The sequence below is a fragment of the Balearica regulorum genome, chromosome 1 (genome assembly GCF_011004875.1).
Source record: "Balearica regulorum gibbericeps isolate bBalReg1 chromosome 1, bBalReg1.pri, whole genome shotgun sequence".
NCBI lineage: Eukaryota > Metazoa > Chordata > Aves > Gruiformes > Gruidae > Balearica > Balearica regulorum.
In genome coordinates this window covers 144,461,683-144,475,674 of record NC_046184.1, presented here as the reverse complement: position 1 = coordinate 144,475,674, position 13,992 = coordinate 144,461,683, and the positions used below count along the sequence as shown (strand labels likewise).

Here is a 13,992-nt window from a genome sequence, read left to right as displayed (position 1 = left end):
CGCAACTCCCCTCAGGGATACGGTTTCATTTTGCACTGATACGCAGTATCTTAACTTTCTCAGAAATTATAAAACTACTCTCAGAAGCTCTGCAGTCACTGCCAAGTGCTGCTAATAAATAGCATGAGAAATTTAAGACGCTTGCAAGTACTATTAGCAAATAAAAGATCTGACTTATGCACCAACACTACAGAATTAATTCTTCACTAATCAGAAAAAGCAGTCAACAGCCCAAAGCCCTAGTAATCTAATAACAGATGCTAACAAGTACAGTATTCACAGCAACAAAAAAAACCCATATAAAAAAAATTAAAAATTTGGAAATTGTGTACTTTTACATTCTCTGTAGCTTTAATTCCTAGGCCAAACAACAATGAAGTGCATTCTTAGAAGGGTTCTTCTCTGTCCCTTTATTAACATTCTGATCACCAGGCCACCCCACTTTGCTTTCCACTGAATCACTGTACTTGTCCCTAAGCCAACCACATTTGTTGCCTGGCTGCTACACAGAAGTACTTTTGTTTTAACTGACACTCGACTAAGCACTATGAAAAAAACATATGTCTGCATATATGTTACAGTGTTTGTGAGAAGACGGACACAACCTTAAAAAAAAAAAAAAACAAAAAACACACCAACCCCCCCCCCCCCAACCCAACACTTTTTTTTGAACACCTGCCTCCAAGCTATAGAAATTTACACACACTTATGGCAGTCGCTAGAGTTGAGAATTTTATCTAATGAGGCATAATATTTTCTTGCAACTGTATAAGTATTTCAAAGTTTTATCCCCACTCTGCAATGCATCTTTGTGTACCCAACAGAGAATACAAGTGGCCTTCTCTGTCACCAGATCGCACTGCACAATCACGTACGGTTTGTCATCAGCCATCACCCCAGCCTGTTTTCAACATTGCAACTCACATTTCACCATTTCATAATGTGTTAGATTCCTCCCCCTGAGGTAATTTACATCTTTCCACCTGACTATGAGGAACAGCTTATTTTTTCAATGAGTAAGAATAAAGAGTTCCTTGCAGCCTAGACCTTAAAAAAAAAAAAGACGAAAGCAATAGCAGCTATTATACACATCATACCTTAACTCAAACAAGAAATATGACAAAACCAACAAGAAATACAACAAAAAAGCCACACTGTCCTTAATATTAGCCCTACAAAATTCCCCAAAGAACTCTATAGCACAGTTGAATATCGACAAGTTACATACATACAGCGACTTCAGATCACAATGTAAAGTAACACATAAATAAAACAGATGCTTGCCAAAGGCATGTTTGATTTGTTTGGTTTGGCTTTCACAATGCCCCTTAACATTATGGCCATATAGAAGTGTACTCTGAAGGTTTAATGGATGACTGTATCAGCATCCAGTCTGAAGCTCCAGTATACCTCTAGGTTGATCCAACTAAATTTTTATTTTGTTAAATACCACAATTTTGAGGGAGAAATGTCAGTTGTGAAGTGTTAGCATTACTCAGAACACCAAAGTGAAAACTTCTACAAAATATAAACTACATGTTCTGAGGCTGCTGCTGTTTTCCTTAACCTTCATTTTGTAAGCAAAAATAGAATAAAACCTCTTGCAGCACACGGCTTCCTAACAGAACATGGTTAATACTGACATGCCAGTTTCATGATCCCTCTAAATAAACCATCAGAAGCGATAAAAAACAGGTGTTTTTTTTCCTTTCCTTCCTTAACACTAAACCCCTAAATATCACCAGGATACAACAATAAAGTAAGAAAGAAATGACCGTAGTCTCAGCTTCACAAAGAGGCTTTTCTTAACATTGTTCTTTTTTGGCAACTGACTTCATTTTGCCGATTCATTCCCCACATTATGGTCTCATGTATCTATCAGAAAAGTAAAGAAATAGTCCATGAAGAAAAAACAAGGCACTTTAATTAATGTTTATGTTTGAGGAAAAGAGAGTCTATGGCACTTGATTTCCGTAGCGCCAGACTCAGCAGAGTCTATAAAGTAATACAGACCTACAGCATTTATCATTCCTTCCTGGCTGGCAAGTTACTAAACGTAGACATCCTCTAAAATTATTTCTGAGAGTTGAAGAATTAGATGAAAAAGCCCTTAATTTCAAAATAACACGCTTATTAAACATATGTCACGGGGACTGCTGGAAGGAAACGCTTAGGACAGGCAGCAACCACCTACAACCCTGCAGCAATTACTTTGCAAGGAAGTTTCCCTAAAAGCCTACAAGTGCATACCTTTCCAAACACTTGCAATAACCATAGAACTACTGTTATCAGCATTCCAGCCATTCTGATGCAATTGGTGATACAAACTACTGTATGAATTCTGAATGCGTAAAACCCAGAATCCTACGGAAGTATATACAATGTATGCACATCATGCAATACCAGTTTTAAAGCTGTATTGTACACACACACACAATATTGTGTCTGTACAGAGAAAAAAATAATAGTTTCAAGGCAGCACCTATGAAATTAATTCCTAATGATTCAGCAATACATACTGAGCATAACCTGTAAGATACTCAGCATCCTACTCAATGATCTGATAGGACAACTGGCTCATTTGACAAAAAAAAATAAACATTACTGTAGTTTTTAAACACCTCAAAGGTTCAATTCTGTCTTAATACAAAAACAGTCCATAGTTCCATGGACCATGCAATGTTTCACGAAACAAAACCTCACAATAGTGCTTTCTAAAGTAAGGGATTTTAAAAACAAGTTATTTTGCCTTCCTGTCAATGAAGTCAAAATAAAACAAAGTTAAATTAAGACAATACAAAAGCTAGAAAAGGAATCAATTAAAATTCTGTCTTAACTTTTTATGAAGAAAAAAGGCTTGAAAGAATTCAATTTTCATGTGATTAGCTCTAAAAATCAGTGTCTTTATATTCAGAAACCAGTAATATGAAGAACGGTTCAGTTACAATATACTATTTTCATATACTTAAACGCTGCATGCAAAACTTTTTTTTCTAATGGAAAATATGATTTAGACTCACCAAGATTCCAACCATATAAAAATAACCTTCATGACGCCCAAACTTAAGTTTACCAAATTTAGTTGTAATAAAATTATTTTCTTTCTTCCTTCTCACCTCGCCTTCACAATCTTAAATAGCTGCAATTTTAGGAAGGCTTTATACCAAAATTAAATAATTCCACTGAAATATTTTCTATATACTTCTTTAGTATTTCAAGAATGTAAAAGGAAGTTCATACACAAAGTGTATTAAAGGCTGGAACAGGTTATAGTAGTCCTATAACTCAGACATCTCAAAATTGAACCAAGGATTGCCTTGTTTTAATAAAAGTAACACCATTTTTAAGCGAGACATATCTATGCACTTCCTCACTTTAAATCTTCTCTTATTCCATAAGTAAATTTATCTTCACAAAAAATTCAGTTCATTTTTAGAAAGATTTAAATACATCTGCAAATCCACCCCGTGAACTTGATTTCAATAAACCCTCAAGTCCAAGAAACACTTATTACCAATGAACTAAATAGACTAATGAGAGAATAGCTTATTTATAGTAACGATTCAAATTTCATCTGAGAAGGTTACAGGGAACTCTTTAAACAAAACTGTTCATATGCCACTACACCAGCCCTTGATCCTAACCATCCCTTGGAATGCTTTGCTTTGTCAGCTATTTATGAAGGGTGGAGACACATTATTTACCTAATCCATACTTACAACGTAAGAGTTAAACTCATACCACACAAGTTTAAATTCTCAAGCTACCATCAGCAGAATACTTGTTAACTAACAACTACAGTCAGACATGTTTATGGCTGCGGTGGAGATAGATAATGGTTTTACCATTTCCTGTTAAAATTTATCACATCCCTCTCTCCCCTGAGCAGCTAACATAACTACATGTCTTCACTTCTTAATTCCTCCTGCCAGAAGTTCTCTGCATTAGAAGGAAAAATACCGGTAGTGTTTAACCCAGATCATCTGGCAGAACAGAGTTAAGAAGTGACATGTTATTTAGGTATGCCAGCAAAACTGGGGGGGGAATGCAAAACAAGCAACTGAAGACAGTAACATCTTCAACCATCTCAGGCACAGGCAGAACACTAACCAGACATGAGTGAGGTGCTGGCTGAGCAGCTAAAAAAAAAAAAAATTTAAAATAAATGGTTTCTTAACACTTACTTTATTAGCTCTTGTAAGGAAAAAATCACAGGCTTCTAACTGGTAAATTAAGAACCTTAAAAATGCCAGTATCAAACTGAAAAGTTTCAAGCACTTTGGTTGAATCACAAGCTTTAGTAAAGGCAAATATAGATGTTACAGTGTGGAGAGAATTCAGACCTAAACTCAAAATACATATAAAACAGAATTTGGCAAGAATCTACTGTTATAATGAGCTCACGTTCCTGTAAGCAGCAGAACTAATATGCTCCAATTTCCTAGAAATTTTTATATTTTGTCTTCTCTTTCCTCTTCCACTACATGCTATTTCCACAGGTCAAGGAGCAAATAGAGGATTCAGTTGGTTTGGCTTCACAGGCATCTAATGGCCCTGCAAGCTATTACCACAGAATGAGTGGAAAGACAAAAATGCAATCACATTTTCCTTCAGAAACAAAGCTACGCATCCTCCCAAAATTGTTTTATACCAACAAAGAATATAATTCCTAAAGGGCATTTAGCTTTTAGCTTCCTTCTGTCTGTTCCCCTATTCAAGATGACCATCAGCAGACCTCATCTTACTAGCATTCAGCAAGAGAAACAATGAATAGTTGCATCCACATTCAGAATGCATCTCATTACGTGGCTGGGAGCTTCATTTTCAAAGTTTGCTATTGTGAGCAAAACTTGTTTAAACTGATGCTCAATTACTCACGCACAGAACAAAATAGCAAGAACTGAGCCTCGTGTGTGTGCACATGCATGTGTAAAAATATACATACATACACACACATATACCTCTTAAGAGCATAATCAGCAAACAAACAGATACTTGGAGCTGGACAACAGCTTTCAAGATGGGGGGAAGTTGTGTGGTGTGTGGGGGAGGTGAGTTAAAATCTGTTCCAAGTGGTAAGAAAGTAAAACCAGGGATGGAGTTCTGAGAAGAGAAATGTAAAACAGAAGAGGTCAAATTTCATCCTGTGACTGAACCATTCTTTTATCAGCATTTCTAAATCTAAACTTAAAAGTAATGATCAAGAAATTTTATTAAAGTAGAAAGTGTCAGTATAAAGAAGGTTAAAAGAGTTTTTTCAATGCCATGACTGCTTTTACTTACTTTTGTACGCAGTACAAATTTAGATTTAATTGTGTAACTAATAGCGCTTACAGGATGATATTTCTGCATATCTCCTCTCTCACAAAGCAAACACAGAAAGATTCTATTGCTGTTGGTAGTGATATGTATCTCAACAATATCTCACTGAATTCACATGGGTAATTTTAACCTGCCCCCTTAGGTATGGCCTCTAAAGCATTTCTTAGTGCAATCAGCTATACTAATGATACCAGAAAAATAAGATGCAGCACTGTCTGTAAACAAGCTCTCACTCATACGTGAGGAAGCCCCAGAAGTGCTATGTCATGACACTGATTTACCAGCATAATAGCTCTATTCACTGCTAATATAAACCAAATCCGACTACACAAGAAAATCATATTCCCACTTCAACTGTACATTGCTTATTCATTTATTTGCATTAAGATTATTTCCTCATTTAATCTTTTGTCCTAAAGAAGAAACAGAACAGTAGCATTCCTACTGAAACTTGCAAGTAGAAAGTAGCATTTTCTAGTCAGACAGCAATTAAGTAACTTTGTAAGTATGCAATATTTAGTATCTTAAACATACAAAATGAGATCAGATTACAGTGAATTTGAATCATAATCTATTTAACAGTTTTTAAAGTTTTTTGGTTTGGGGTTTGGTTTTTTTATTGTTTTGGGGTGGTTTTTTTTCCCCACACATAGTTGTTGCAGCAGGTTTGTTTTTTTTTTTCAAGAAATAAATATTACCTGACCTAAAGTGGTATTAAATAAATACTCAATTATACCCACAGTCCAAGTGAGATGGCTCTACCGTTTTAAGCTTTGAGAAAGGGAAAAAGCATTGGCTAAGTCTAAGACAAAAAAAAATCCAACACCAAAAAACAACAACAAAAAACCACAAAAAAACCAAAACACAACAAGGAAAAGAAACAGGATTCATCTTAAGCGAAAGCCACACTTTTGGATGGAAGTCAAAAATACTCAAGTCTCTGATTTTGTATCTTCAAAGACATGGTATATTGAAGACATTTCTAAACACCCAATATTGATATATGATAGAGACACATATGGAATGCATCAAGGAATATGAATAAATAGCCAGTACACACTTAGGAGCAACAACACCACCACCAAGTCCCACAGAAACCTGTGTAAATTCCTCTGCTGTTCCATACATGCATAAATTGTGTGGAAATGTAGACAAATATTTAGGTCATTAAGTCTGTTGGTACTACATTAATAAAGATGACAGCCAACTGCAAAAATATGCAGGCAATTAAGGAAGTGAGCAATAAAACTGTAGATGTACACTGATGAGCGAGGGAAACAAAATCCCAGTTTTCACTGTTAAAGGGCCTCCAAACTACCTTCCACTCAGGAATGAGATCTTAGCACTACAGCAGGGTAGATCCAAGAAGAAGTTGATCCATTGTACAACAGCAGCTGGAAAAACAGGTTATCAAGACAGAACGAAAACCAGAGATCGTTATGCCACTTCATGAAACCCATGAGGTACCCATAGCTGAAGTACTATATACAGTTCCCTACCCACCTTCCCTGACATAAAAATATAGAAGGAAAAAAAAAAAACAAACAGAGGGAAGAAGTGTTTGGAATAGCTTCTGTACGCAAAGAGGTTGCATGAAATAAGATCTTCAGTGAGGGAAAGGTACAACTGGGGGATGATTATGACAGAATTCTCAAAACACAAAAAACCCACCCCACCAGTGTTGGGGAAGACAAGTAAGGAACGATTACTCACTGATTCTTTCAGTATAAGAACAACAGGGCATTATGTGAAACCAACAGATGCCAAAATCAAGTCAAGGACTAGGAGGAGGTAATATTCACATGATAAACTTTTGAATTACAAAGCTCCTTGCTACATATAGCTGTGGATGCTAAAAGTTCAGAATGTTCAAAAGGGACTAGACAAATTAATGGAAAAAAATCATCATCAAAAATATTAAAGCCTATTAAGTTATGCCACGCACACATATGCTCCAGCAAAATGCGGGGGGGGGGGGGGGGGGGGGGGAGCCAAACACACATTCACATTCCCCCATACCACCACCTCTGGCTCAAAGTCTGTAAGCTACAAATAATGTATCATAAACAGGGGACTTAATTATTCATTTGGCTACTGCTATTTATACTGCTGCAGTCAGGACATCAGACTAGACTGTCCTCTGGTTTGACTCAATATAGATAACCTTAAGCATATCATGACTAAGGAAAAGAAGCCCAAGAAAATGAAATACTGCTATATTTTCTTTATGTGTTGAACAACTGCTTAAAAGGGTTTCCTCTTTTTCTACCCATATCCAGGGCTACACACCCAGACTTTTCTCTAGATCATGTAAGATGCTAAAAACCAAGTATTTTCTGAAAACTGATGAAAGTAGTAGAACAAGATTTTTAGGAAGAATCAGAAGAACTGGTTAATGAACACACAACCTGGTAGGAATAGGATAGGGGGAAGATGTTTTAAAGAAGCACTCATGTCAAAAATGAGTCTTGAATAGTTCAACACCGACATCATTTAAGAGCTGAATATGAAATTGATGAACACTACGATTCAAGAAAGAAGGAAAAACACCTTAAAGTCTAATAATGACTTACCACAAATTAATTACTGTCTTAGGCATTTTTACAGTACTTGGCATAATAAGACCATTCCAAAAAAAAAGCTATGACCTCTTTGCCCTGTTCTGGCAGAACAGTGATCTCAGCATAAATTAGAACTAGGGAAAGCATTTTGCTTCTCTGAACTTGTGCCAGGATGACAAAACAGGAGGAGTACTGGGGGTGGGGGGGACAGCAACAAAAAGTACTGCCTCTCAATGCGTTTTATGAACATGAGGGTTTGTGTGCTCTCAAAGTCTCTCAGCCCTCACGGGGGAGGGATGTCACAAGGCCCACTGACCTGGATTAGCCTGCTGAAGTTCAATAGCATGATCCTCCACACTTCTTGGCAAAATAAGATTGTATTACAGCACTTCTAAAACATAGATACACACTAATGTCTAGATACTATTTTCATAATATAAGACTGTAAATCATTTGACTCAGTAGAAATAATAGTTCAGAGTATTGACCTGAAACACAGACTTCAAATGCCTCTTCAGTTCTTTTTGTAAAATAACTCCAAGCTCCCATGTCCAAATTATACCTTACTTGTAAAGGAATAAAACATAAATGAAAACCTAGTAAGTCTTTAATTCTTACTTTATCAGCAACAATATGTTTAAGAAACAATTCTCCTTTTCAAAAGTTCCTTCATGCTTTTGACAGGTACATTTTATTTTTATGAAGGATGACAGAAGAAAAGCTTAAAACAGTTTTCCTCATTTTATGAAACACACAAATTATCGAAACTGAAATGATTCTCTGGATTTTTTTCAAAATTAATTACCAAACCACAAAATCTAGGATGGCTCAAAAGGCAGATGTCAGCTGTATTTCTGACAAAAGAAAAAGTTACCTACAATCATGAGCAAAAGCCACCTATAACACTTCTATAAATAAACTGCAAGTGTGTTTGTAAGATTGTTTAAGGATTTGTATGTCACAGCCAGGTGATACAAATTTCAAGCACAAATAGTAACAGAGACCAAGGAACACAGATTTATTAGATAAAGTCTTCATAAGTTATTTCTAGAATAAGTATCTGTACATGCACCAATAAACCATAAGCACTAAAAGTAAACGTAAGAGAGTAAGTTAGTTCTTTCTGAAAACTCCAAAAATACATACTTTTTTTTTTTCTAAACAACTGGTTTTTTTCAATTTTTTAAGAAATAATTGAAAGGTGAGCTTAAAGGCCAGAAATCTGGTAAAATACTTGGCATCTAGATTAGCATTTTGTAAAACAGCTTTTACTTTTCAGCAACAAACAGTAAATAAAAATATAAAACAAAAATAATGCAACCTTCAGCTTACATCTCTTCAACACATTCAATTCTCACTCCCCCTTCCACTGTAGTGGCAATTCTTTTCATTCCTCCTACACTGCAAAATTCTGTCCCACTACTAGAGTGACAGCAAGTCCATCTGTCCCCCTGTCCTTAAGAAAAGGGAGCAAGCTGGCTGGCACAGAGCAGAGAACAGCAGACTAGCAGCTGACCCCTGGCTCACCAGAAACAAATAGCTTCCCTACCAAATGGGACTACACAGATGCGGATTCTGGTGCTGAAGAGACAATACTTTCCCCAGGGATCTTCATGTGCTTCTGAGTGAGGGGAAGGAAAAGGGGCACAACAGATGTCTCCAACGTTTCTACATGCCAACATCTGTATCAGGCAATATCATGTACCAGAACTGTAAAACAAACCACTGAAGTGAAGCTTCTTCTGAGCTGCTATTTTTAAACGTGAACGATTTTAGACAATGACTTGCTGCTCTGCAGTAATAAACAGCCATCGACTTCAATTGGCTTCAATATCAAAAATCAGTATTTTATAGAGCCATACATGAAGATGTGTACACACAGACCATTTTTCCACTGCCATCATAGGTGAGATTACTGTCAGCAAAGATCAGGACAGAGAGTTAATTGAACTAACCATTTCAACCTTCCTCCCATGATTCACTCAAACTTATCTACCAGACCATGAAATAAAAAAGAAAAATCACCCATTAAACCTTTATTGCCTGCAGAAAATTCAGGCTTCAGAAACTAAGCAATTTCTTTGTAGTCTCTGCAACTGAAAAGAAATAGTGTGAAGACATCGTAACATTTCACTGTATAACTGCATTTGTTCCAAGTCAGTTTATCGTTCTTTCAAGCAACATGAAAGGTGCAAATTGGTTCTTCAAGTCATGACTCTAATTAAATCTGAAAGTAATTATAGTAAATGTTTAACCTGAATCACAGTTAACCACTTATCCAACTTATTCCACTAACCTAACAGATGCATCTGTCAGCCAGTACATTTGATCTTCCTGATGCTACAAAAGTAGTGATCAATATAGAATATGTAATGCTTCAGTGAGAATGACCAAAACAGCTGTAATACCTGGTTGTTTGCCCCACACCCAACTCTCAACAATCGATTTGGCCCTGTAAGTGGGCAGCGGAGTCTCTTCTTCATCTTTCTTTTCTTTGTCATTTTGCTCTTCTTTCTTTGATGCAGTTTGGCATTCAGTGCTATCATCTAAAGAACAAAAGGGGGGGGGGGGGGGGGGGGGAGAAAAAAAAAGACCCGTTAAGCTACTTCCCCCTTGAATTCAGTTCTAGATTAGAAATGTAGGTGAAATGCCCAGCCCACAAGTTTACAGCAATATTGTCTATCATTAAGAGCACAGGGTGGGGGGAAGTAGTATTTTACCATGTCAACTGTCACAGGTGCTAGGTCTTATGTTACATTTCATAAGACGGTGACCTTAGATTCCAGAAATCCCTCCTGTAACCTCCCAGAAAGGATGAACATTTAATATCAATACCATCACGTAGGACTTGCAAAGATTTGCAACACACAGTTATCACAAAGGATGCACTTTAAGTCAGATTTTGCTCCCAACTATCTGCATTTCTGCAGTATTTACTTGTTTTCATATTCTGACAGAAACAAACAGATAGCAATTGCCTTAATTTCAAAATCAAGGAGAGCTAGATATTGGCATTTACACTGATTTTATGCAGCAGTGTTTCAACATCTGTAATATATCTAGCATCTCAGTAATTACAGCAAGTAATGAAAATAATACCACCACTTTCTGCCTAAGCAACAAAACAGTATTTGCAATCCTTTTGAGATTACTTTCATTAAGACATAATACAGACATTAGTCACTTATCTTTGTAATCAAAGGCTGCATTAAAGTCCCAATTTTCTAAATGCAGTAGAACTAGACAGCTGGGAGTCTCTCCTTATTCATATTGGGGATATGGATTTCCATATCCATACCTCCAGTCAGTTCAATGCATCAGATTGCCTTGCAATTAAGGGCCACATTGGCAACTGCTTTCCTCACCCTGACCTTCTTTTCTAAAAATACCCCCCCCAAATTTCTCATGTCCAGCATTTGCAACTTAGCCATGAAGAGTTTAGTACCAGCCATTTTCACCAGGCTCTCTAAATCGACTGCTGCTCCATTCCTATCTGCCAATCTCATTTACAGAGACTCTCCCCACAAATGTCCTAGCCACAACAAGCCAGACAAGAATTTCGTCTTTTTTCCTCTTTCATTTCCCAGACCCAAAATGTATACAGTTGTACCAGCATTTCAGAAGACAATAAGCAAGAGGTTTAGAGCTGCAGCCAGACACAGCACATAGAATTGCAGCCTGTCTCAGACTCACCATGACCCCACTTGGAAATCACAGGCTCTCATTACCTCAGAACATACAAAATACACCTATCACCATGTACAGAAACATTCAACTATTCTTTCCATCTGGCCTGAAAAAAAGTGAATGTCTAATCTGGTTGTAACTGGATCTGTGATAAAATCTGTTAGGCTGTAGACAATAGCACCTCCCAAAATAAACCGTTTTAAGGTGCTTTAATCATACAAGTTTTAAATTAAAGCCAACCTATAACACACCCTAGTGCTCAGGAGGTGGCAGATGAAGACTGAAGTAGAACAGGAAAAAAAAAGAGGAGACATAACTGCAGCATGCGTGCTGCAGCCGAGATTGTGGGCTAAAGAAGGGATAGCCAAGGTTGCTTGAGAACAGAAAAGGAGTTTGGATATCCCACTTGTAAGTGGAAATCATAGAGAGTATAACCACTTCTTTCAAACACCAAGCAACAGCCAATAGCCCAGTAGTCATCAGCCTGATAACACATGTCCAAAACATGACTGAATCTAGCTGTTCCTGTTCCAAGGCACAAGCAAATAATGTTAAAGGCACAGGTTCTGTTACAGAGTTAAACCAGTGACGAAGGATCCTGTTTAGCCCCAGTAGTTCAGAATATTCCCACAGTAACACCATAATCTCACTGTTTCTCCACTCACCCACGCATCTAGAGACACACTCCACAGGGTCTGGGATTTTAGTTAGCAGGTATAAGGGTGTTGCACCAAGACACTACATTTCACAGGCAGCTCTAAGAGAACTTGTTACGCTTTTTAACAGATCCTTGGCAAAGGATGACAACAAAGGGCTATGAACTTAGTCATTTTGCCCCACTCCTCGCTGCAAATAGACAAGCTTCCAATCCACACTGGAACTTGAGTTTTGTATTGTATAAAAACAACCCTGACAGGCAAATCCACAAGCAGGATTTATTTTTTTTCTTCATTGACTGTATGAACAGAAATGGGGAGTAATGAGAGAAAAAGTGGGAAAGAGGTGAGCTAAAAATCACATTAAAGGCCCATGTCAAATTGTTCCACAAAGACATTTCACTATACTTCCAAAAAACCACTTGCCCCGTAAGGGACAAAGTTGGTATCAGTCCAGATTGAAAGCAGCAACACAGACTTCACAATTGTGGAAGCGCAGTTAGGCTTAAAGAAAGGGATTTTTAAAAGGGTACCCAAAAATTTTTCAGAAAGCAGAGCAGGGAGGAAGAAAACTTGAGTTAAACCAGCACAGGTCAAAATAACAAATAATAACACAGATTTCAAAACAACACGTGCAAAAACACACTGCAGTGTGACAACCTGTTTTAACTTCATTTTTCTCACACTGAAGTGTAAATATTGTGGTGGTGGAAAACAACCACGTAACAGTTCCCTGAAAGAACTTTCTCTTAATTATGTTTTGGTTTACAACCTTAAGCCTCCAAGCTGAGGTAGGTACGCTTAGCCAGGCAAAACTGTGCAACTGAAGCAGCCATCCTCAATTAGAAGCTAGGTCCCAAACTGAAGCGCAGTAGCTCACCACACGTGCTCTGTCTTGCACAGCAATAGCCTAACCTGGTATAAATGCAGGATTAAAAGAAAGCCGCTACAGGTAGAACTTACATTTCACACTTAATGAAGAAAATAACTGACACTGCATGGTCACTTCCAGCACCTGTTACAGTATGATCCTGTGCTGCTCAAATGCCAATGAACTGACAAAGTCAGGAATCCCTCAGCAGAAAGAAAAAGTTCCCCAACAGATGTTGCCATTCAAAAAGTTACACAGTGTGCTTTAGGCCAGGGCTGTATTTTACAATCTAGGAAGTATTTCAGCTGCAATACAATAATTTGTTTCCTGTTAAAGAGCTTTTCCTTTATATATATATTTTTATATATATATATATATACACACACACGCATATATAAGCTTCAATTGATATTTATTTATAGATATATTATATAGAGATATTTATTTATTCAATTGATAGTTATTTATATTAAATGCCTAACCATTTGCAAATCATGTTTAGACAACCTTCCAGGTGTAGAAGTCCAGATGAGGAATCAAAAATTAAAAAACAACCCACAAAGAGAGAGACCTGCGTAGTTGACTGATGTGTCTTACAATTTACAGTAATGGTTCTCTAACTTAAAAATTTAGGAATAACAACATTATTTAATACTTTTTATTATTTTCAGTACATAGCTTCCAGTATACAAGATACTAATCTCATCCAAATTTCCTGAGGGCAGCCTGATTATCTTTTAAGTACATGTCATGCTGCAAGTGCACCTGTATTTAGACATCACTACTGTCACAGCTGTGTCCTCAGATGATACTTGGAAACATGCAAACACATTCTGCTGAAGGCATTTATCAAACATGTTTTTGTGAAAGTGCCATGAAGAAAAAATAAAGAGGT

The 13,992-nt window shown here is 37.0% G+C and overlaps 1 protein-coding gene across 7 annotated transcripts in view; it reads right to left on the bottom strand.

The window, feature by feature from the left end:
• Nucleotides 1–13,992, bottom strand: part of HERC2 (HECT and RLD domain containing E3 ubiquitin protein ligase 2) — a 114,208-nt gene that overhangs the window by 85,067 nt on the left and 15,149 nt on the right. For 5 of the 7 annotated variants that reach the window (XM_075737434.1, XM_075737423.1, XM_075737454.1 and 2 more), the window contains exon 4: nt 10,292–10,429. The exons of the other annotated variants lie outside the window; for them this stretch is intronic. In XM_075737434.1, coding sequence (XP_075593549.1) covers nt 10,292–10,429 — 138 coding nt within the window. The remainder of the gene's footprint in view (nt 1–10,291; nt 10,430–13,992) is intronic. 7 annotated transcript variants of the gene reach the window in all.